Source organism: Ischnura elegans, chromosome 4 (genome assembly GCF_921293095.1).
Source record: "Ischnura elegans chromosome 4, ioIscEleg1.1, whole genome shotgun sequence".
Taxonomy (NCBI): Eukaryota; Metazoa; Arthropoda; class Insecta; order Odonata; family Coenagrionidae; genus Ischnura; species Ischnura elegans.
The window spans coordinates 46,236,914-46,263,537 of record NC_060249.1 but is presented as its reverse complement, the minus strand read 5'-3'; the positions used below and the strand labels follow the sequence as shown (position 1 = coordinate 46,263,537).

Below are 26,624 nucleotides of genomic sequence, written 5' to 3'. Positions count from 1 at the left end.
TACCTATATGAGACATTTATAATCGTTCACCCGGCTACCAATCACCACCGGTAAGTTAAATATCAATCAATTGCCAATATTCAACCGATATTCGTTGCTCAACCGGTTGCCGATGGTCATTCGATGGTTGTTTGCTACTATTTACCACAAATTCATTGTTGGGGAAATTGCAATGGTCCATTCAGCCATAATTTCAATTTATTGACTTATGGGTTGAACTCAATTGCAAGTGGCTCTCAACTTAATAAGCTCTCAATTACCACTGAACATCTATTGCCATAGTTGGCAATTGGTGTTCAGTGGTAATTGAGTACTGACTATCATGTATTTAATAGGGATGAGCGAGTACTCGAAAATTCTAGTAGAGTCGAATAGTTGGTACTCGACTCGAGTGCTTCGAGTGGTATTACGAATGTCGAATCGAGTCGAGTAACTTCGGTTACAGAGCTGTCGAGGCCAGTAGGTTCAGAAATCAGCCGACAGATAGCGCTATCATGGAACTCATGTAGTAATAACGTTTATAAAGTCGATAAGTTGTTTTAATGCCTTGGCCTAGGAGTATCAGCTTTTATATACGTAACAGTCAACCACTGCAGTAGTCGACGTGGATGCCGAATTCCTTTTCGTAAGCCGCGGCGCCCGACCGTCTTCCGACCCGGCGGTGTATTAACATCAAATATTACATGATTTGTTTACGCCTATAATCATTATTACAATTGTATTAATACCTTTAATAAGGGCTCTTATGAGCAGTTTGGATGTACGCATAAATGGAATTGGCGAAATATTACTAGGGGTAAATTAAATTAAATGGTGCTTATAGAACTGTTTAAGACACATACATTTTCATTCATATCCAAATTGTGGCAGAGTTACTATCAATATTCCTCATTATCTTGTTCTTTTTAGATCAAGCTAAGCATTCCAAAGAGAAAATTCACAAGAGGATTGGAAAAGATCATACGACTCGATACTCGACTCGAGATCAAAAAGTGCTACTCGCACATCCCAAGTATTTTGTAAACCAGGACCACAACGCCAAGTTAAGTAGCTGTGAGAGAGACTTATGCACAAAATATAACGATAATTTGGGTTTTTCAATTAACCACAGACGTAATTTTCAGACCAGCAATCACGTCGTCTTCGAGAAGAGTATTTACGCCTATAATCTTAATTACGGGACAGGAACGGCGTTCCAGCGCGTTCCGGCACTATGACACCACAGAGATACATGTCCTTATTTTATATTGAATAATAGAGAAATTACTTCATTGCATCACTTCAAAAATGATTCAATAAATTAAAATTATTTTTTACGTGGCAGTTTCAGTAGATCATCCAAGATCTTTCGCATCATTGACACACTTTCACAGCTTCGCCAAAAAGATTTCTCATCGGATTTCCTGTTTCTTTATAGCGCCTCAAGAGGACATTCTGCTTCTCGAGAAAATTTATGCAATGAGATATGAAAATCTTCAAGCAAACAACGTCAAAAGTTTGCGCCGCTCGTATATTTTTTTGGAGGCTGAATAGATGGAAAAACTTGGGAGCCAGGCACTAATTGGAGTTTACGATTTCTTTAACTCGTTCTTCTTGAGCTTACAACGATGCACACTCCCAAATTGCTTGAGGGGTGAATATTCAGAGGCCAAACCGTGAGAAAAATATGCGTCTCACCGAGTTGCAACTCCTGCTGTTACCTTAAAAAAGTTATTTTGTCGAGAAAATATGATTTTTTAATGGTAATTCTGCAGTATTAAAGGTTTCAAATTTCCAAAACTCTAATAGACACTCATAAGGTTTCCTCGTTCAAAAGAAGCTTCAGTTAACATTTAATGGTATATTTTCCTCGCTTTTACAAAAAAGGTACCAATTTAGTGAAATTCCTCCGAAGAAGCATCATTTCTCATAGTTTCATCTATAAAATCCATGTGTTATGGCAACAAAGGACTGAAATATTTATAGGGCCATAGCAGCAAACTGAAGCAAATATCTTTAACTATTTACTTGCCGGCTATGTGGAATTTGTTCATGCAGTTATTCAACATTGTCACCTTAATATTGCACAACATAATGAAAAAATTATGGTGTACTCTTATTGTATATTTTTCGTATTTCTTTGACATAAATCAAACCATTTTCAATAATTTTGAGTTTTTTATAAAGAGAGTTTAAAAATTGAATCGGCGGAAGAAATAGTTTGTTTGAGAGTACGAAGACAAACTGTAGAATAATAACAGCAAATTGCCTTTTGCAAGATATTGAGAAAGCAGAAAGAATTGGAAAAGCAGGTGCAGGCGGTATTGAGCTTTTTTTGCTGTACCTATTTCCTAGATTCAACTACATTATAGAGTTAACTTTTCCATTCAACAGACTAGAAAATCAATCTATCTATACCTAAAAAAATCAAAATAATTGTAGCACTAGTGATGATGATACGGATATATAATGATACTTATTTAGTAGCATTGGTCTTTTCATTCAATATTAAGGACGCTGAAGAAACTATGCACAAAATAAGTTAATAAATGAAAAAAGTATTTGCTTCCACAGTACAAATTGCATCTTATGGAATACATCTAATATATAAAAATCTCGTGTCACAGTTTTTTGTAACCAAACTCCTCCGAAACGGCGGCACCGATTCCTATGAAATTTCGTGTGTAAAATTAGTAGGTCTGGGAATAGGATGTTAACTATTTTCCATTATTATTCATCTGGCTGGCTGGCTGATTGCCTAAGTTCTCCATACGGATAATTTTTTGGTTTTTCTCTCTGTAAACCAAGATTTAGATTTCAGCTTCCGGTGTCTATCATCAAATGCAATTCCATGCATTATTACGTTTTGAAGTACTCCTTAAAAACCAAGTCGCTGTTAAATGATGAGCCAAGTTAGCAGATTAAAATACTCGTTTAAGAATTAAGGAAAAATGCGAAACGCACAGCGATCACCGAAGGATTTCTCAACATTTGGAATGCTATGAATAACCGGGAGAACGACCGATAAGCTCAATTTACAATAGAATTAGAATGCAAGAGGAGTTTGCTTAATGGCATTGCATTCGTATGAAGGAAAAAAAAACGCGTGCAGACGCATCTCATAACTCTAGTGCACATGTCTAATCAATCGTGGAGTGTTTTCAATTCTTGATGAAAGCACGAAGCGAATTCCAGATCGCTTTGAAGAAAAAAGAGACAAACGAATTAGCGAAGCATACTCGTAAATGTATTTTTCGACTGATTTCGTGAGGACAGGAAGGGAAGAAAAAAATTCGTACCGAAGTTGTGTGACCAGTACCCTGAAAAAATCGGGGTAGCTTTCAATTGTTTAATTTTTTCCATAACCCTTTCTCTCTTATGCTCCAACGGTCCGAACGCATCAATTTATTCCGTTGTTTTTCTTTTTCAAAATTTCCGCATGACATGTTCATCAGGCACCCGTCCGTAATTGTCAGCAGATAATCCAGCAAAAGCAATTGTTCGCAATAGTCGGATGGAATGATGGAGAGATATCAATTGGACGCAAGCGACACCATTAAAGCTCCTGGGTATCAGACTTTCGTTTTTATGCTCACCCCGTTATTACCGCCATGGAATGTAAACGGCATGTGTAAAAAATAATTAAAATACATATAGATCCATGAGCCCTCTAAATATCACCCATTGTGATCCCGAAGTTACCATTAAAGCCTATTACCAATTGATTTTAATACTTCAGTTCATCCGATTTCATTTATTGAAGCTTCGTAACGGTGATGCAAATGGTAAATGAAATAATACGAAAGAATATGAATCCTTTCGTGGCCTACTCTCGATTATAATGCGATTTTCGTGTATTAATTACGGGCGATGAAATGTAATGGAAAGTTCTACCTACGTACATGAGGGTTAACATTTAAATGAAACACCGTATTGGAGTTAAATAATTATTAGACAACAAGTTATTTCTTTTCCAAATTGTGATGCTGATCATCGTTATAATATTTCGCTCGGATAACACGCAAAACGGCTTTAAAACTCAATACATTCATCGGGAATATTTTAATTGAAAATCCATGAATGTTTATTCGTCCTTATTTTATTTTAACATCAGGATATTTATTCTTTGCATTCAATGCCGATATCCATTCAAATCTCTTTATGAATCTCGAATTTAAAAGGCTTCAGCATATCAGTCACAACATCGCGCTCTGTACGTTTTTAGCGATAGGGATAAAAGAGAGGAGATGGAAATCAATTTTAGCATTGAATTTCGTGACAAAAAAATCCATGTACGACCTCTTTCGTGTTGAAAGGGGAGAAAACATGAAACGTTTCCTATGCTACAAATTTAATTCCACAGACAAGAATTTTTTTCTAATACGCGCATTCTGTTGTTGGTTCACGGCGCACAAAAGTAGATAGAATCATATTAATAATCATATCCGTACATCGCGCACACCAGCGTACAAGCTATCAAAGAATAAAAAGCAAAATGTATCTTTTTCCAAAAAATAGAAATTAATCGTGAAAACAAGCAAGTTTGAAGGTCTGTAAAAATAGATTAGTCACATTTCTTTAATTAGTAGTAGACGGTGTTTATGGCTGTTAAGTGGAATGTAGAGGTAATACAATGAAGCATACAGAAATAAGTATTTTTATAGAAGTAAGAAAACAGATCAAAATACAATTATAACGGTGAATGTTACTCCAAGTGGGGCAGATTTCTAATTCAGCAATATTATGTGGCGAAAATGGAATTGTTTCCCACATTTTGGGATACGACTCTACCATTAGTAGAATGGCGCTGATACAATTTTATGGCAAACTATACTAGATGACCAGGTCATTTCAAAATGGTTAAATACACGATAATGCAAAAGAATGGTTAATTGACCTTTATTCTAACTTATATGGTTACACATCGTGGTGATTCTAAGATCCAAATTGAAACTGGAAATCAAGTTAACTTACAGTTAAACTGGAAGACACAGTTAAATTCTGGAAATCAAACATTGAGAACCTGCGTCATGATATTTTACATGGGAGAATGAATCACATTTTCAACGCATAAACTATGGTTAAAATCTCTTATGGCCCTGGTAACTTCATTTTTCATGTAATTGGAGAAACAATTAATAAAAAATTTACCATACCATAACTTGATTATTAAGTTTTGTGCCCATATTCACAAGGCAAAGTGATCTGAGACGGATTTGCCTACCAAATTCGTCATGTTGGATATCGGTCCATAATTACCTTATTATAATATATTTAAAAACAGCCATCTCCAGTTGAACCCACGAACTTGGTTTTGGCATGGGAGAATTAAACTCCGCCGCCGCTATCGCCCCGATAAATTTACGAAAATAATAATAGCAATAAATATAATGATAAGTGCAAACATAATATATACCTTGCTCCTTCAAAATTTAAACATTTTAAAATATCATTGATACCAAAGAAATTGTGGTGATTACCAGGTGAATTCGGAGGCTTTTGCCCATTGCCCACTCATATCTCACTGGATCAACTGGATCACTCAATTACTTTCTTTCTTTCTCCCTACCTTGCCCTGCACAGTTGGACCGCTTCTCCGTGGAATTCTTCTCGCCTTGGCCTGACGGGGCGGGTCTGCAGACGGCGCGGCTCGGCCTCCGCTTCCGCGCCGACACGGAGCACTTCCGGGATGCGCGGCCCGCCGCCGCTTCTCCGTCGCACGCGGCCCGCGAGCTCGAGCTTCGCTGCGTCGCCACAGTGCAGGAGGTGTCGCGGCAGCGGTCCGTGCGGGCCCTGCTCCTCGCGCCGCCATCCCTCGCCGACCAGCGGCCGGCCAAGATCGAAGGGGGCCGAGGAGCCGCCACGTGCACAGGTGAGAAGAGTATACAGCGCAACCTGCAACGATTAAGAAACGCACAAAAAAATGTCGAATCACCGCCACGCGATTCCAAAGAAATCATCATCATTATTAGTCAACAATCCTAAGATTGGTTTGACTCAGCTCTCCATTTCTCTCTCCTATCCGCTAACCTTTTTATAGCGTCGTATTTATTATCTTTTACATCCTTTATAACCAGTCCTATGTAACTCAATCGGGGCCGTCCCTTGCCCTTCTTCCCTTCTAATTGTCCTTCAACGATAGCCTTCATCAGGTCATCGTGCCTGAAAATGTGGCCACCTAAGTTGTCCAGTCTTCTGCTTTTTTTTAGGAGGTTTTTAGGAGGCTTCTCTTTTCTCCCACTCTTTCCAAAGAAATATTCCATCAATATTCATAATTAGTAACACATGCATATTCCACTGAAAAATTCCATGGTGAGCGTTGTGGCTAAGTTGGTAGAAAGTTGTACTGCTATTCGGTGGATGCCGAGTTCTCAAAAGATGCCAAATCATCGCTACACGATTCCAAAGAAATAGTCCATCAATATCCACAATTAACAAGATTACATTGATTAATTCGATAGGGATGGTTGTGGTTCCGTTGCTTGAACGTTGTGCTGCTGATCGTAGGATCAAAGGTTCAAATACCGGGTGAAGCCTTAGGAAATTCCCAAAAAAATCCTCGAAATACTAAAAACCCAGGAAAAGAAACTGTCCCTCCCTGAATTTGTGATTAGTATAAGATTTCAAAGAAATAATCTATGGATTTAAGTACACCGGGATTAGCCACGGTGAAAACTTTACGGAAATATCGACATTGTAAAATAGTATGCGAATATTCCGTAGCGAAAAAATCATTCACCTTGACCGGGAATCGAACCCGGATACCCCAATTTTGCGATCATTTATCACAGAGGGGAATGACGAATCGGTAGCTAAACTGACTGAAGCACTCGTCCGGAAATCGGGAGATCCTGGTTCGAATCCTGGTCAACGCGAATGCTTTTTTTCTCTGTGGAATTTTCGCTCAAATATATCCATGATTAAATAGATTATATTGATTACTTCGAATTGGAACGTTGCGGCTAAGGCGGTAGAACGTTGGGCTGCTAATCGGTGGATACCGGGTGAATCTTTCTCGGCTCCAAACAAAATTCTCGAAGCGTTAAGTAACCCAGGGAAAGAAATTGCTCCCCCCCCCCGATACCCTGAATTTGTGATTTTCATTTGCCTTTGATTTAGTCCGATCCCAGCTTTACTATCACCTAACCATTTCAACATCCGGGTTGAATCAATTAGTGAGTAAGTCATTAATTCCAAATAAATATTTGATTCTTGGCAGGAAATTTAAAACTTCAAGGTGGACGAAATGGATAAACACAAGCTGTCCACTGCGTTGCCATTAAAAAGATTTCCCAAATATTGTCAGTTTTACTGATCTCCGGATGAATTTTAGGGTTAAGGTGGAAGGTGGGATATTCTTGTACCAATCCCGCCCAATAAAGACGTTTTATTAAAATTCAAATCAACCATTGAGGAGTGGGCTGAAACAAATAAAGCAGAAACTTATAAAATCAAAAATGTTTATTTTGATTTTATTAGTTGAAGTTTATCCCAGTTTTTAATACATGAATATTTTTACCCATATCGTTTTTAATGCGTTGCCTATTTTTGAAAAACGGACAAAAATTTTTAAAATTTATGGTCACAGTTATGGGAAAACAATGAAATAGGGTGAAAAAGTGCGCATAAATTACAAATGCAGGGATTTGGAGAAAATGCAAGAAAAGCGGTTTATAATCAGATGCTTAATTAGTTTTATAAGAAATCAACGGACATCCTGATATCGTAATATTTTCTCCTTATGGCCAGCTTATCATAGATTTAGCTAAACTTCTGGGTAGAATGAACCGAAAAAACTCACTGGATGTTAACAATCAGTCAAATATCACAAAATTGGAAAAAATTTAAATTCCCAAATTGAGTAAGGCGTCGTAAAAAACAAAACGCTATGGATCTATCGTCTTTCTTACGGATATTTTCTGTCATATTCATCTACTGTTATTTCATTTTATCCTGGTTTGATGTCAAAAGAGTAAATTAATTTTTTATCTCAATCCATAATCATATATTTATCGTTTTGCTTTATTTCATTTCTACTAAAGTACCGTTAGTTTTAATATCCTGGATTTCGTAAAAAATTCAATATGGGCAATTTTTTCGAATTTTTTTTTAAACTTTGAAGCCATGTCAAAAAAACTTTTTCGTGGTCAGACTACTGAGGTTAGAATTTCGCATATCCAATGTCGTAGTTTTCTTTTATTAATTTTCCCATTTTGTCTTTGATTTCTACGTCCTACTACACCACACTTTTCTTTCATCCTTAGAGAGAAAAAAGTAGCACTGCCACTGTTTTCCAATGTTTTCCAGTCTTTTAAGAGGAAAAGCCTCAAGAACAAAGGCTCAATTTAAAACCTTGGATTATTTGCAGGACATTTTCGAGGAACATAAAAAAAATCTCGTCGACCGATTTGCCCCGGGGGGGAGAGAGGGAACTGTTCGCGAGGAAAATGGAAAGGAGAAATCACCTTGGCCGAAAGGTGGACAGCCCCTTTCTCTTTCCGAAATTATCCGAATTTCCAAAATATTATAAGAAAACAAGGAACCGTATTTCATAAATTGGGGAACATGAGACACCTGTAGTGTATAGCTACAATTTAATACAGGAAAATTAGAAAATAATAGGATCATACGGTGGCTTGGAAATTTGCGGCCGTTTTCCATTATATTCCCGTCAAGAAGACAGTGAACTACACACAAAAAGCTATTGCTTAAGAGCCCCGCAGAATGCTTTTGATGATGTTATTAGAAATTTGGCGGTCTCTGGGGCTTTCATAGTTTGGATTTCCTGATTTAATTTCATAAATATCAATAGGCGTACATTCTATACTTCACTTAGTTGAAAATAATATCAAACTTTAATTGTATTCAATCTCGATATGGAAAGAAACATTTACAATCTAATATCAGATAACGAAATCATTTTACAAATATTTTCTTGCTTTCTTAAAAACTTTCGAGAGAAAATGAAAAATATTCGGCATTATCTGCACTATAAAACAATATGTAATAAGATATATGTAGAGCTGTATGTACAACCCAGCAAAGATTTATCCCGATCAAATTCTATTGAAAAGGCCGCTGAGTATTGTATGTTCCACTCAATTACCTGAACGTGCTTAAAGAGAGAGAGAGAGAGAGAGAGAGAGAGAGATTACAAGAAATAGGGTAAATTAATTGAGATTAGATCAATCACCAGGATTAATGGGTTCTCAATTGTAGATATTATCCCTTGAAATTGCTCCCAAAATGTGAAGGCAAAACAATGAAGGGTGAACTGTTTTGAAAACAATACATGTAATGGTACGTAAATATCTCTTTCAGTGAGATAAATATTCAGGTGATTGCATTATTGGAAAAAATCGATCGGAGATAATAAAAACAGAACGAGCACATCAAAGCTTTAGGATGGGATACCGTTGGTTCTATGAAGATATCAATAAAATATATAAACTTCTAATGAAACCAACTTACAAAACCAAAATTAATGCGGCAATCAAGAGTGGTATACATTTTTCAATAATGCCAATCACCCTATATTTACTTGCTGTGATATTGATACTTTTTACTACAATATATTACTAAGTCATCCGGTAACTATGCACAATGCGACAAAGTTAGGTTGAATGGGGAGAGATAAACTGTTATATTAAAAACCTAGAGCTGCAGAGAGATCTTTAAACAATAGTAACTATGGCTTTTTATATCCTGGTCCCACTTGGTCCTTCTCATGGATATCGAGCGATAAGGACCACGAATTTACGCCAAATTTTGTGGAATACATTTAGTTTTTCAGGAATCTTAATTACCGTTACGATAAAGGATAGTAATTTTATTCAAATTAAATCCACCTTCATAGAAATTAGATTAAGTGTTCTTAAGAAAGATAGACTGAATTCCAATCTAAAAATAGAACAAAGGCATGCAGATGTAATTTTCCGCAAGAAAAAGAGTAATCCAGATTGTTGTCTTTATTTTAGTTTTAACCAGAGTAAATATATATTATTTTATATTTTTTCAGCCATCAATAACTTGGAATAGAAACCGTTATCGCTAAAACTAATGCAGTTAGACGGAAATACCCGATATAATCACTAGACGCCTCTTAACACCATTTAGATAGCATTTTTTCATTGATTATGCCCAGGATTGTAAGAATGAGGGATGAAAGAAGTAAATGAAGTAAGCCCTTACAAAAATGTGGGAGAATGTATGGAGACGTGGAAAGCGAAAATTTACGAAAAAAGAGAATAAAAATGCGCCAGAGAAAAAGAAATATAGATTGTCGTATAAATCTGAAAAGAGCGTGAATGAGAGAGAGAGACAGTACTTATTTAAAACTTACATCGGCCATTCCTGGTGACTGCGCAAATTTTACTTTGCAACAAAAATCATTATCAGTTGAATTACTCCGTTAAGAACAATGATTTTACCTAACTTAAAGCGATAGTGTTGCATTCTGTTGCCGTTAACACTTGAGCAATTCCACGTAAATGTCATACTGACTGGTTAAATAAAAAAAGTGGTTGGAGGCTCTGATATGGATCAAAATTTGTGCTATAAAGTCTAGACTTTCGTTATTAAGTGCTGACACTAGCATGAGCCGCGTGTGTCTCTGATAAGAGAAATTTTTTATGTGCTCACCACAGTTTTTAGCCACATACTAAATTTAATGAGTCATCTACACGCAAAAAACATCTGTTTCGCTAATTGATTTTTATGGCTACTGTATTAATAATTTTTTTCTATTTTGAGTTTCGTTGATTATTTTGAATGATTTTAAGGGTTTTTGCACAAATTTGTTTTGTTTATTTTGAATTGAAGAAGTTATTTTGTAAAATGTTTTGGCAGTGAATAAATTTATACCAGAAGGGAATCACAAGAGTCAGTCCATGGCATTTCTGGTCAGTCCGTGACGATGATTTTCAAGAGGAATGACTCCTCTGTATAATCAGTTATTGTAATGGGCATTGCAGCATTATGCAATTTGCATTTGGTGTTCTGAGATGTATATGTAGGTATGTATACTATGAATGTTCAAACATTTTTATGCTTTCAAAATAATTATATTGTTCCTCTAAATAGTGCTAAAATTATGAAAATCCGATGACGAGATACACTCGTCATTGCGCGGTTTGGCGTCGAAAGTTCATGACGATTCTAGACTCGTCATTACAGCGCAAGGGGTTAATTATCTGCACTGATCACATCCATGTACTGGGCCCTGTCTTCCTATAAAAGGAGCAGGACTTGATCACCAAATTTTCGCCGCTCATTTTACCGTGTCATGTTAGAGCTTCTGCCGTGCGACGATTTTTACTTTGGTTCGGCTTTTCCAAAGAGAAGGGCATTTTGTCAGTGCCCTACAAACCTGGAAAGAAAAAGAGAGAGAGGGAAGGATCGGAAAACGAAACAAGAAACATCAAGGGGAGGAGGGAACAAGGAGGAAAAAATCAAAACGAGACTAAAGGAAAAAGAAAAGACACCCATACCCCTGCCACCGCTCCTTAGTTTCCCAAACTATTCTCGTGTACAACAAGACAACAATAAAATGTGCAAAAAAATCAACAAAAATCATTTGACATCAGTTGAATTACATCGTTAAAACTATTTTACTTAACAAACATGAAGCAATGGATTGGTATAGTGTTGAAGCTAACAGTTTTTTCACTACCTTAATTAGCACATTAGTTACCTACATTCATTACACCCTTATACTATGGTCTTATTTCCTTAAAAGAAACAGAACTTTCTCAGAAAAATTTCGCCGCTCATTTAACCGTGTCATACTGGAGAGCTTCTGCCGTGCCATAATTTCTACTACGGTTCGGCTTTTCCAAAGAGAAGCGTATGTTAGTGTCCCATAAACCTGGCGAGTATGAGAAAGATGGAAGAGTCGGTAAACGAAGCAAGAAAGAAGGAACAAGGAAGAAAAAACTCAAAGCTAGAATAAAGGAAAAAGAAAAGGCACCATTCCCCCCTACATCGCTCCTCAGCGTTTCCAACCACTCCTGTTCTCTTCTCTCTGTAACCAAGAGCCAACCGAAGGCATACGATAGATACTTGGGCAGACAAAGAAAATATAAATGCGTAGGAGAATAAGAAGACGTAAAAAGCGAAAGTTTACGAATACGGGGAGTAAAAAAATGCGTCAGCAGAAAAGAAATAAAGTTTTTCATGAATCAAAATAGATCGCCTAATCCGACATTTAATCCTTCGAAAATTTCAGATCCCTTCACCTGAGTTACAGGTGAATACGTATAAATCCAAAAAGCATAATTCAGTAACTAACCCAAATATTTACAAAAACTTTTATCCAAGCACAAGTGAATTAGCATTAATTGTTGCTCAGAATTGTTGCCAGTGCCCTATAAACCTTGAGAGAAGGGGAGAGGGACGGAAGAATCGGAAAACGAAGCAAGAAAAAAGGGAAGAAGGAAGAAAAAGTTCAAAACGAGGAAAAGAAATGACACCCATCCCCTCCCACCACCCTACAACATCCCCAACCACTCTTGTTTTATTCCCTCTGCAACCGAGAGTCAACCGAAGGCATATACGACCCTTCTTCCCCACGCTCACGCTCACCAAGCCTACGATCCCACTTCCCTTCCTGCCTTCTCATCTCTACAAGAGAAAACCTCGACCTTAGCTTACCCCCCACCCCGAAGGAGCGAGACAAGGCTCTCGTATATCCTTTAGGGGGAAGATTACGCCCAAAGGAGAGGAATGGGACTCAGTGAAGGCGGAGATGCGGACCGAAGATGCGGAAAAGTCACAGCGAGGGAGTCGAGGAGGTAAACGCGTTGAAAGAGGGAGGATGGACGCGTTAGAAAGGAACGTGGACAGGGTAGGTGTACGGCGGAGAAGGATTAGGGTCAAGACAGTGGGCGAGTAGGAGAGGGAGAAGGGGAGAAGCTACCTTTTCCCTCGTAGCTTCTTGGCTAGATCTCTTTCAACTATGATCAAAGCCCATGTCCTTGTTCGCCTTCTCCGACATTTAATCACTCAAAAAAAATGTTCAGCTCCCTTCACCTGAGTTACTGTGGGTTACAATAAATGTGTTGTTAATATACTTTAAATATTATATTTATCAATAAGTAATGTATTAAAAAAACAGAAGTCAGTAATTTACACAGCTCTAGAACATGCAAAATATTTTTCTAAATATAAGCGAGTTAGAATTAATTGATGCTTAGAAATATATATTAACACACGTACTGAATGTTTTTTGGCGCAAGATCTCTCTTTACCCAATATCCATAGAAGTAAGTCAAAGTTGTTGTCCAAATAGAATATTTCTTCACCAAAATGGAGAAATGGAGGAGTGGGATTAGGGCCTAGACGACGCTAGTGGAAGAGAGGGCGAAGGGGAGACGCTAACTTTCTCCTCATAGCTTCTTGGGTAGATATCTTACAACTATGAGCAAAGCCCATGCCTTTGTTCGCCTTGTCCGACATGTAATCAATCAAAAAAATTTAGTTCCCTTCACCAAAATTACTGATGGACACTTTGAATATTACATTAATATTCTCCAGTTAATATAATACTTTGAATATAGTATTTATCAAAAAATTATATTAAAAAATAGTACAAGTCAGTAATTCACACAGTCAACGAGCATGCGAAAATATGTGATCCAAATTCAAGTGAGATAGCGTTAATCGATGCTCAGAAAATTACAATGACACAGGAACTGATTGGTTTGCTGAGTAAGATATTTACCCACGTTTATCCACACGCAACGATATCTATTATTACGAATTGTTGCTCAAATAGAGTGTTTACTCACCAAGATGGAGAATCGAGGAGAGGGATTAGGGACCAGATAGGAGGAGGGCTGGTAGAGAAAAGGGGAGACGCTAACTCTCTCCTCGTAGCATATTGGGTAGATTCCTTTCTACCAAGGACAAAGCCTATGCTCTTGTTCGCCTTCTCCGATAAGTAATCCCTCAAAATATTCAGTTCCCTTTACCCAAGTTACGGATGAACACATATATTTTTAAAAAAGGTCATTTTTTTCACACAACTATCAAATCAACAAAAATATGATCTAAATACACACGAGTTAGCATTTATCGATGCACAGAAAATCACAATATCACGAGAACTGATTCGTTTTCGTAGCGAGATATTTATCCACCTTTACCCACTTGCAATATCTGAGTTTTAGCTAGAATAGAGTATATATGCACCAAAATGGAGCCATTTATTGAGAGTTTGAGAGGGTAATAACGATTTGTGCAGTCCTAAACAAATTTCATTGTAAAAATGTATAGGAAGGTAATTGCAAAACAATAACAACCGCCGTATTGCTTGATCGGCCTTTAGGAAATTTTCACAAAATAGTGAAATATAAACTGATTAAACACATATTTCTCATGATTGATAGAGAAGACAATGTTAAGATAATTTTTGCAATGAAAAACTCGCGGGACTGATGTTTAACAACTGGAAATCGTAGCCTTACATTTGTAGCGGATAAAAGTTGGGATAATTTAACAGATATAATTGAAATGAGGGAAGAAAAAAAACTATTAAAGGGACCTTCGATAAGCGAGGGGGTGTAAAAGTTAGGGAAACCAGTGGTTGTTAAAATAAGATCACACGTGGGATATGAACTTACATACATAGTCCGCAATAAAATTTCATTTTTGATAAAAAAAATTTAGGACACGATTTACCCGGTTATTTAAAGGTAAAATTAAAAAAAATAAGATATTGAGAAATAGAAAGAAAAATATTGAGTATGTTTTTACTCTGAGTGTCCTAAAAATTTAACAATGAGAACGTAAGTTTTGAGTGTGGTATTTTTTTTCGAAAAAAAAATACGAATTACGACAGCTTTGGAGGTAATGATGCGTCCTCTTAAAGGTTGATAATTTTTTTTTATTAAATACCCTACTGTTCTTGTTGAAATGTAAGCTCACCATTTTCTTTAGGAAATGATCACGATATGTGAGAAAGGGATATTTGAGGGAAATCATGCCATTTTCATGTAAAAAATATGCCACTCATGAGTATCACTTAAATAGTCACACCATCATCAGAAATTTTTAATTTTCATTCTTTAGAAAAACATTATTGCTAAAAAAATAAAACTTTTAGGCTACTATTCATTTTTCAAACGTCATTTTCCGCCCTTCAAGCAAGCCTACAATTAGATTAAATTCATGAATAAGGTATTCTGTTCTCTCAAAGTAATTGCTAGTTATTTGAGCAATCACTTCGATAAATGAGCTTCCAAAGTGGTTATGTATGATTATAAAATTCATAGGACGTGGCAGTTGACAAGATGGACGCCGGGGGATGGTTTTGAGCGACGGAAAAAGCGACTAGCCGAGTGATGAAAAAAGTGTTGGGAATCCTCGTCACTGGAGCGATCGCGAAAAACAATCGCGCGCGACGATCATTTCCGAGTGATCACTAGATTGATCGCTTGAGTGATCAATCGAAAATGATGAAATAATGATCATGTGATTCAGGCTTAAAGAAAAAAGGGAGATGAAAATGAAACAACACTTGAATCAACAACGGAGCTTGAATTTACATGCAAAACTTTAAACATTAAAAAACTCTAATTTAAAATAATTTCTGTGCCAAAATTCTGTCTACATACGGAAAAACTAGTATAAAAATTTTAAAACATGTTCTGCGAACTACGTGTTGCCGAGTTGCGTAGCTAGGAGGGGCAGAGGTTCCGGACCATCCCCGAAATATAGAAACGCAATTATTTCCTTCATTAAAGGAAAAAAATATTGAAAAATCATGAATTTACAAAATATTTCTTTAAGAAACACATTTTTTTCAATTATGAAAAGAGTTCAAATTAGTTTAAAATGCAAACTTAGTACCCTGTCTTTCAAAATTTCACCCCCTTGTTTTGGACTTCCCCATAACGAAATTCCACGCTACGCCACTGGTGTTGCCTATCGAACAAAAAAGATAGGTACCACGAAAAACAAAATTAAATTAACAAAAAAAGGATACCCAATTTAGAGAATATTTCCAATTTCTCCAGGGAAATGGAGTGAGAAAAAAAATAGAAAGACGAAAATGAAAGGCAGGGGGATGGTGATTCTTGCACGAATGGCTCCCAAGAAGGTCTTCGCTACCTTGCGACAACGCACTCCCGTTCTGACTGCGCTACAATACCACTCCGGACTCTTTCAACTTTCCTCCCACTCAGACCCCCGCTTTCTCCCACGCACGTGCTACCTACCTCCTCTAGCCTTATTCTATCTCTCTCTCAATTCTCGCCTCTTTATCCGATTCCTTTTCATCTCGCGCCTTTGGATGCGTCCTTTGTCTCCTTCCCCATCTGTTCCCTCATCCACGTACCTCCTGCTCTCTCCACGCTTCGATGCTGAACGAAGCAGAAACCGCGGGGAAAAATAAAAGTAAAGACAATAAAAAAAGGATCCACCTTGGTGAGGGAACAGTTCCAATTTTTTCCGGCGGGGGCGGGGGGGTTCGAGTCGTTCACTGCTTCATTTCGAAGTTGTGCCACGTTGAAAAGGAGGAGGTGGCCAATTCTCTCGCGATCCATTGAAACAATTTTCACGAGCGAGAGAGAAGCTGGCTGGCCTGAGCACGGTACGATGACACCGAGAGGTAGAGAGCGGCTTCAGCCGCTGAAATCAATCGTACGCTGTAAGCTACGGAGGGGAGAAAATCAAAGAAAATGCCTCCTACAAAGAAGCAAGGGCAAGTCAAGTAACAAAGTGAGGCGAAGAACCTTAAGGGGGCAAAGAAACTGAGTTGGAATTGAGAATACACTACAAATACAATGAAAAAATGATGCAAACATAATAAATGCGAACCCGATTTTTTACTATTTTTTAAAAATTTTCTCCACTGAGCATAAATAGGCATATTTTTTTAAAGCTGCTTACTTATCCATTAATATTGCATTAAGACCGATAGTTCCTTAACGAATCCAGCAGAAATCAGAGTATATGTTGCAAAAAATGTCACCAAACATGGAAATGCGTTTGATGATAATGGGAGAGCATAATAAATGCAAGCCCGATTTGTTACTTTTTTATTTTTTGATTTGTTCCAATGAGCATCAACGGGAGAACCTTTTACGACGAGAATTATCAAAAATTAATAATGTACGATCACAAATACCCATATCCTAAATAGGAGCTACCTACTTAGGCGGGACTCGAACCCGCGACCTTCAATTTAGCAGGCGAAAACTATGCCAAACCATCACAACGGCATTGATTACGGATGACAAATCAGATTAAATTATACCACTGTTTTTAGATGTCATCACTGTACAATTTTTGCTAGCAATGCGGCGTAAAATTACACTATGGGTGACATTGTGAGTGTGGAAACGAAATCGGTGAAATTTGAAATTTAAAAAAGCGCGCTCATAATCGGCTCAGATTGTACGCCGAATTTAACTCTAGTCGAACCTATCTTCAAATAATTGTGATAATTATATGGGCACAAATATATTTATTTTTTCATATTAATATCATCATAGTACAGTAGATTTTTTTACGATGCGTTCGTATACAGACGGATTCGCTAAATGATATAAGCTGGTTTTGGAGCGCGCTATTTTAAATTTCATTTCACCTATTTCATTCCCAAATGCACGTCATCATTGTGCCATCAATAATGTGTTACTACATCGCATTTGATAACAATGCATTTATAAATTGCAGTATATAATTACACTAGAGCTCTTTAAACTGTTTCGTAGTCTGGAAACAATGCCACTATTCAATGCACCATGGAATTTGCTATACAATTGGCCTTCCGGAACGGATAAATATCGTATAAAGAGGGCCAACTATACTATATTGATATCAAAATGAACAAAACATATTGTAAATCGCAAGGTAATGAAGGGCGTGGTATCTTAGTGGGTATTGCGCTTAGCTACTGACAGGAGGGTCCAGTATTCAGGGTAAAGTCCTCTGACCACTTAAAAAGTTGCTCAGGGTGTGATAGCGGAGATGTCACATTAAAGGATCCCTGAGGAGAACATGCAAGATTGAAGAATGGTTAGGGAGCTAATTGTGAGTAAGAGGCTGCGAGAAATCTTAGAGAGGATCCAAGAGTTGATCTATTAAGGATAGCCGCACGGTTATAAAATGTTCCTGAGAGAACATACCCATTTTTATTAGGGATCTAGATCCCATGGATAAATTATTTATTACTTATTATTAATTAATTTTTATCAGTGTCAATAATGGAAACGAATTGTAAAATAGCGGAGAAAACACTATTTCAATTTTGGAAAAATTTAGCCTCCTTCTCGAAAATGTTTCAACCAACCAACCAAACAAATGAATGTTTATTAAAAGATTACATTTAGGATTTCTTAATTTTTATCCAGTAACTGTTGCAACTTGTGCAGGGAACTCACAGAGGAAACCAAACTGAACACCACCCCGAGGAGTACGTAATCATTTTTGTGCGTTTTTTGGCATAAGCTATAAGAAAACCCATAAAGTTCCACACTGCTGTAAAAAATAGTTGTGATATGGAAACAAATATACTATGGAAAAGTAGCTAACTGATATCTACTGGTTAATGAAACGCAGTATTGTATTTGGTTTGAGATTTTTGGTAAATGTGGAACGATGCATTTCATTCTCCTTTAGTTGATAGAAAAATACCACCACTTCGATCTTAGTTCCTAAACATATACTGCTCATTACTGTCTTAAACGACGAGTAACAATGGCAAAAATTAAACTTAACATTTTCGTGGAGCCACGAGCTTACGGGCGTACGAGCACACAGGCAGTACGTCCTTAACCATCTCATGAAGGAATGGGAAAACAAGCCAATTGATGCGAAACTCAACGGAGAAATCTTCTTGAGCCCTGAAAAAAGGAGAGAGTATACCAAGCTTTTCTCGTGCAGGCAGAGCGGCTGATACTTGACGAAACGATTGAGCGCGTCATTAGCCATCCATTCACGTGCCCAACAGATGACGCTGAAGAAAAAAAAACGACTGGAGAGGAGAAAGAAAGGCGAAGGTAGGGAAAAAAAACAAATCTAAAAATTAAAAGATGGAGAGAGAAAATAAGAATCATGCAAGCAGCTCTCCTCACAAATTATCATGAGCTTGTCTCGCGGGCCACTCCTGCTAGTGCTTCTTTCTTTCGGTCGGTCGGTCGGTCTTCAACGACATTCACAAATCCTGCAGGGGCTGCTACCACTCGAATGCCTCCATTACGAGCATCTTCCATCCAAGCTCCACAATCATCCCCATTGTTACCCCAAAATGCCTCCCATTAAGCGAGGAGCGGCAAAGATGCTGCACCCACGCTTGCGTTCCGCCTTCCACAGCTTTTCTTCCTCTATCTTTCTCTCTCTCTCTCTGCAACCGCTTAGCCGCTGGCCTTGCAGCGAGCGCACCTCTCTTGTTGGGAGAAAAATATTCAGGCCTCTTCATCCTCATCCACCCACTCACACCTCGAATGATGTCTCCCTCGCATATAATGAGCTCGAAAAATGTTCTTCCTTCACTGCAATGCCACTATACTCTCCTCCCTGTGGGTACGACATCTACACGGACTCGCTATACTGTTGAGTTGGACATATTTGTCAGCCATTCTTTATTCAGGTACAGTTAGAACCATGATGCGTAGTTTTCCGCGGCGTTGTCTAGATGATGTCTCCATGCTTCTGGGTTTCACCGCGTGGATTTTCTTTTGTGACGACAGTTTCTCCGGTATTCCAACCGGCGCGGCGTCTTCAGGTCGACCATTTTATTGAGGTAACGTAACATCTGATTTTGGTTAAAGAAACTAATTCTTCCTCGTGTTGATGAAAATAAAATCTACTGATAACGTACTAATTTATATTAAAATTTCCATCATCCCCGAGGAATTTATTGTACTAATGAGTTGGTCGTATTAGTTCGCCACTCTTTCTTTATTCAGTAGCAGTTACGACCATTTATTTTGTAGCGGCTAATATTTGTTTTCAGGGTAAAAAAATTAATTTTTCCTCTTGTTGATGAAAATAAATTGAAATAAATGGTACATATGACTAAAATATTGCTCATTCATGTGTTTGAAAGTTAATTTTGAATTTACGCTTTTGGCGCCCTAACTACCATGTAATGTTACGTATGTCCATGGTCACCCGAAAACTTTCAATTAAGTGACAAGTTTATATTAACACCTCCATCATCACCGAATAATCGATTGCACTGACGGGGAATGTATTAATCTATCCGAGTTAGTCCTCAGAAAATCCTGCTAACTAACGAAGTAAGTGAAGAGGATCCATTTTCAAACACACTCACAGATGTACGACTCTACTATTTTTCATCGTTTAGTCCATAATATGGGGAAAATCCTATGAAAGAGAGTCCAACACATCCATTATAATACAGTTTAGGTCGTCGCAATGGATTCATTTCACGGAATTGACGCATTTGCTTAAACATCACGCTTCAGTAAAAGCTGGAAGTTAAATACTGCCATTTGAAAGGACATAGAGCAGGTTAATTAATGAGTTTCATATGCTCAGATTTACTATGAGCTGCACGTATTTCATAGCCGCTTTTACAGCGATATATCATCAAACCGAAAATTAATTTATACTAAGTCCTCATCAGATGTACAGCTATAACTGAAAAGAATGGCAAACTTTGCAGTAGGTACTATACTAGCTATTGTGTAGGTAATGAGAATTTAAAGAGTACAGTTCTCTTTATTCCTAAAAATTATATTCAAAGCTTCATAATATAGCAAAAATCTGAATTTTGATTGCATACGACCACTCATGTGATCGCAATACAAAAATATATGAAACGTACCCATTGTTACGTAAGTTCAAGATAGATTAAATTTCTGTGGAGCTGATTGTGAGTTTGATTTTTAAGAATGTAAGTTTGATTGAAGATTGTAAGTTTAATATTTACGCCAGAGAGGGCTCATGGAAAGGCAAGGGATCTATTATAAGGGAAATGAAGAGCTTTAATCTAATCATGAATATTCCGAGTATCCGAGTAAAATAAATATTTTGGATTTTGTTTTAAAATACAGACATATGCCGTAACTAATTTTATCATCATATACTTATTCCATACAATTAACTTATTCAACTCTTAATTTTTTTAAGCAGCTTCCTTATCCATAAATATGGCACTTAAGACCGACAGTTTCTTAACAAATACAGCAGACACCACGGTATGTGTTGCACAAATTTTCACAAATGATGAAAATGCGTTCGATGAAAATGGTCTACCATATGGATTAGCAAATTACATTGTTCGTGGAAAACTTTTCATGCCTCAAAGAGCCATTTTAATGCATTCCCTATCGCCAAGACTGAAAAAACTTACACGATTAACAGATAACACAAAAATCTTCGACGATGTAAGTGACAATTCATCTTTTGCGGAAGTGAGTCTTTGGGCGAGAAGTTTGCGTTTCGCGTGGGAATGCGGAAGGGGCGAAGGGCGTATCCCTTGTTTGCCGGAGCAGAGGGAGTAAGTGGGCGACCACACCCGTCTCTTGCGTGTATCCACCCCTCGAACAAACCTCCGGCCGCAGAAAGCTTCCTTCCCACACGTCCTGGAGATTGCCCGGAAACTGGACAAGAAAACTTGCCTGAAACCCTCGCAATGACTCACACGAATTTTATTTTTACAGCTAGCCACTGGTGTATGATTGAAAAGTGAGATAAGTTTTCGCAATATATTCCTTTTTTCATTCATAGTGAAACAAAAACCCAGTACTGTTCCACAAACTTTTATTTGCTGTCGAACAGTTAAATACCATTGAAGGGAGAGGTGTAGCTCCTAAAATATCTGCCGATTCAATGCAACAGTGAGTTTTAATATAACTTATATTACTGTGAAGGAAAAATAGAAAGAATTGAAATTGATGTGATGAACCTCTATAGAGTTCACCTGATGATGAAGTCAAACGTTGAAATCATGGTCGTGTAAACAAATATTTTATGTGGAATCACAAAGTTTCTTCTCTTTTTTCATTATGAATCGCTCTCAAAAAGTTAAGACTCAAATGATTAATGTGTTAACTTGATTCGGAGAACATTGATAGTCTTAGGATCTAGGCTAGGTGAGGCTAGGCTGACTAGGCTAACGCGATCGAATATGCTACGTCTTACAAAACCAGTTTTGTTTCCCGAAAAAAATCCACATTTTCTGCCATTCCATTATTGCTTTGAACTTTGAGTCATAGTCAAACGATTGGTACACTGAAGACTTAACGTTTGAATAAGAAAAGATTTTCATTCGTTCCCAAATAGCGGGGTTTCTAACACCTAACCTCCGTAATCTCTGAAACACTTGAAAATCACGCCTCTTTTCATGGTCCAAAATCTGGCCAATTCAAGAATTCAAACTCTTAAAAAAACCTCCAAGTCCTCTTCCAACGACTGCTTTGAAAAGAGCATATTACCCACCCTATTTGAACATGGGTATTAAGAGAAGAAAAAAAAGTCTCCTAGCTCATGGTCTGCCTCTTTAAACCCAACTTGCGAACGGTTTTTTGTGGAAGTAACAAATCCGATAGCGTTGAAAATGTAAAAAAAACGAAAATCCTCCCGTGCAGACAACCCTTATCCTGCGAGATGCTTACCACAAGAGTCGCTGATGGAGGTCCACGACACAGCTCGCTGGTGCTTTAAACCCCACGTCCATCCCCTCTTACCCTCCGGCTTGAACCTTCGCTCGGCTCTTAGCGAGACGTTTATCCAACTCCAACCTAGTTCCGTCCCAGCGTTACTGGAGCGGTAGGTCAAAAAGTAAGAAGAGAAAATTTCCTCTCCTATCCCAACGTTTACACCTCAAGATATCCTTTTAGATGACATCCACGGATTTCCACTCCATTTGCCAAAGTACCTCGACCTTTTGTAAAACTTGAATCAATGAGTAGACTTTACCGCCATTTGCAGTGATTGGTTTTGAAGCAAACTTCCTTGAAAATTTGAAAAATTATTTATCTTCCCAATCCATGCGATAGAGGAAGAGTAAGCATGGCTATAATACTGCATAGTTTTTATTGGGCGAAATGTATTTCCTAAACTTTCTGCCGATTAAAAACAGCAGTGCACTCTGGTGTAACTTATATTGCCGCGAATAAAAAATGAAACAATCATATACTCTGACATGACTAGAAGAACTCTGGCATAGATACACTTAGGAAAACTAGGGTCACGCGAGTGGATCCGAAAAAACATACAAATTAATTTTTTACCAAAAATTGCTTTTTATCTGCCATTCCATTATTTCTTCGGATTATGAATCATAGAAAAATAAATGATGCACTCAAGATTTAACGTTCGAATAAGAAAATAACTTCATTTCTAACCCCTAAACTTCTTTACCTTTTAAACGCTAACTAATCATGGTTCTTTCCAAGGTCCAAAATCTGGCCAATTCGTGAATTCAAATACTGAACAATCCACAAAAGAATCCACATGCCTAAAGAATAGCCGCAATAAAGTCTACAGTTCAGTTAGTTAAGTCACTACAGATGGAAAGGGATGAAATATAATTTAATAAGTATGCTCCAATAAGATGGAATGAAATCGTATCTCTTCAGTTAGTAGACACAAAGTGATTTTTGCTGTTTTGCAGATGCAACATAATTGCATGCAGTTATTACTGCCACTATTAGTTAAACTTCGTAAAGGATTAAATTATCTATTATCAAAAATAAAAAAAAATGGTGTAGAAATATTTCATAGCTTCTTAAGGACACATTACCTTTCATTCCACATTTCTCACATTGCGATTATTTGTGATGTCTCCTTCATGAATACACAAAAGCGTATACAATTTCTTTAAAAAGAAATTGATAAGGATCGAGCCACCACTTATGCTATCTCAGCTATTAATCTCTAAAAACATACCATTGATTGGTTCGTCTTCAATGAATACCCTAAGTAATTATCCGTAAAACAATTTATTTAAAAAGAAAATGATAAGGAGGAAGCCACCAATCATCCTATCTCAGCTATTAAGTTCTTCAAAAATACCAATAATTCGTTCGTCTTCAATGAATACCCTAAGAAATTATCCGTCATTTCATCATTCATTAAAGTATGCCTATTGCCCATGTCCAGTTCAGACGTATGAGTCGAGAAAATTGTGTCTTTTTCTCCGAGTATAATTCCTCCCCTTATCTTTGCATCCTTGCCCCATCGCCTCCTTTTACATACTATCCAACCCTTTCAATCTATCTTAAGTTCACTGGGCCAACTCCTGGATCCTTTCCAAGACTTTTTTTTCCGGTCTCGTTCTTACCATTAGCTCCCTAACCATTCCTTTCCTTCAGCACGCGCTCCGCAGGGTTCCTATTCTGTAACACGACACACCCTCCACCAAACCCTGAGCACCATTTCCCCGCCATAACTCCGAGACCCTTTCACTGTTGCGTCCCTTCTCCCTTACATTTTACCACCACCCCAAGACTTCGGCGAGGAGATTCCGGTACGCCGCTGCCAAATTTTTGAGGCTTCCAAAGAAACCCAAATTCTTTAAGAACAGGAGAACCCGCCCTAAGATACGGAGAATAGCTAATAACCATCCATGCGATTATCTCCCAATTTTTGCCTTTGAAGTCTTTTTTCTTTTAGAGAATGATGACGAGAATTCGCATTTACGATTATCTACCCTTCGGTTGGTTTTAGATGGCACTATTTTTGGAAACATATCTAGACTGAAGGAAAATTTCAAAGCATATAAATTAATACCTTGGTAAATTATAAATTAAATACATTATTTAATTAAACATAATATTTTTCTTGGTATGATTTAGTGTGAAAATAAAACCAATAGGACCCAGAATCGCTTCCATATCCATAACTCTTGAAATTTCTCGGCTTCCATGTATTTATCTTCGCCATTCTTATCCGTGACACTTCTTCCAACACACCCAATTTAGCATCCCAGAAAAACCTCAGAAGTGGTCAAAATTGAATAAAAATCAGCCTTATAAATAAAAAAGGTGTATAGTAATAGGAAGCTATCGATGAATAAGTGGCATTTCTTCCAGTCATGGGTCGAAAGAGTCCTGAATGTCTTGTTTCGTGTCATTTGAAGGAAGGATATAAAGTTTTACAGTCAATTTAACCATTAAAATGGGAAAAAATCTGGGTAGAATGTATGCATGCATATTATAAACATAATATACAGAGATAACTTCCACCGTAGGTCCTGGAGACAGTATTTAATCCGTACTGTACCCTTTAACACATCTATTGGGTTTTGTAGGTTGTTATTATCATCTTGCTTTACACAGGATATTGCTTTAAAGTGATGATAAATTTTGAAAAAAGTAATAAAGTGTATTGAAAGGCAAAGAAATAATTAACAACAGGAAAGAATTACGCAAGATCGATCACAAAGTCTATCACTGATGAAAAAATACACCCTTTTAGAGCATAAAAGTCAAGTCTTTCAATTAGTCAGTTTTTCCATAAGAAATTCTCCAATGAGATATTAAAAATCTGAAATCGCCCCTAAAACATTTTCGGTTCAAATAAATAACCATAACTTGAAACCAAGGAGGGTTCTCGGGATGAATAAATCCAGCCCAATGATTTTTATGGAAAAAATTGAACTCGAACTATTTTCATTAAAAATTTTCGATTATTTGCTCAATCATAATCATCATGAAGGCATCAGATAATGTTGCTTGCATGAAACACTGGGTTAAAAGGGGACAATCAGCTCTCTAACTTAATGGACATTTATATATGTAATTTAAAAATGAAAATGACATCACTTGTGACCAAAACCTCCAAGTAGGGCCTTCTTGGGACAAGGAAGTAAAGCCCGTTATAGGAGAACCATCTAATCACTCTACAGTTTGCCAAAGGAAATTTGAGGCCCAAGGATCTTCTCGGGAGCATCACAGGGACCGCAACCCTGCGGTGCTCAGGCCAGATCCAGACGGAAACTTTAAACTGCGTTTGTGTACTGATCCTCCTATTACGCCACCTCAACGGGTAACCGGTCTCCAATATCCTGTGCTTACTCACTACACTCCGTTATCCCTGAGAACCATCACGATATATCCTCATCGATCATTTGAAGACACTCATAATCAAGACGTCGTGAAATGCCGAATTTAATATGATAATTGGACGCGATGAATCACCTTATTGAAGTGATTTACACGTCTTTGCAAGCGGGGTAAGGAGCGATTTATTTTCATCCAATCATCAATTAATGTGCACCATATTAGTTTGGCTTGTGAGATTTGCAGAACGTAGGACAGTAAAATTGAAAATGCACAGATTAGATCCATAGAATCACCCTTTTTGCACGTATAAATGCTGAGGAAATAAATACTGCAGCTCAGAATCGCGGAAGATCTAAAGGTATCACCAGAAGGTGAGAGCAAGAGTCAAGTTGATGAAGATGAAGTTTTGGTATAGACTCCTTAAGAAGACTAAAAGAAGACTAGACTAGAAGAGGACTACTAGAATAGAAGAAGACTACTACTTAAGAAGAGTATAGATTCCTCAATATCATTGTTGAGAATTGATGAACTTGCTTTGAAAAACGAATGCGATCATATTCATGCTTTGCATTTTCAATTATAAGTACGTGACAAAGAATAGTTATCAACTGTTGCACCAAAAGATATTTTCAGATAATTTTAGCCACTCACGTTGAAGTATAT

At 37.4% G+C, this 26,624-nt stretch overlaps 1 protein-coding gene across 1 annotated transcript in view; it reads left to right on the top strand.

Moving 5' to 3' along the window:
* LOC124157393 overlaps window positions 1–26,624 on the top strand; it is a 238,791-nt gene that overhangs the window by 195,318 nt on the left and 16,849 nt on the right. Inside the window, exon 5 of the mRNA XM_046532070.1 lies at window positions 5,563–5,851. Within this exon, the coding sequence (XP_046388026.1) occupies window positions 5,563–5,851 (289 nt within the window). The remainder of the gene's footprint in view (window positions 1–5,562; window positions 5,852–26,624) is intronic.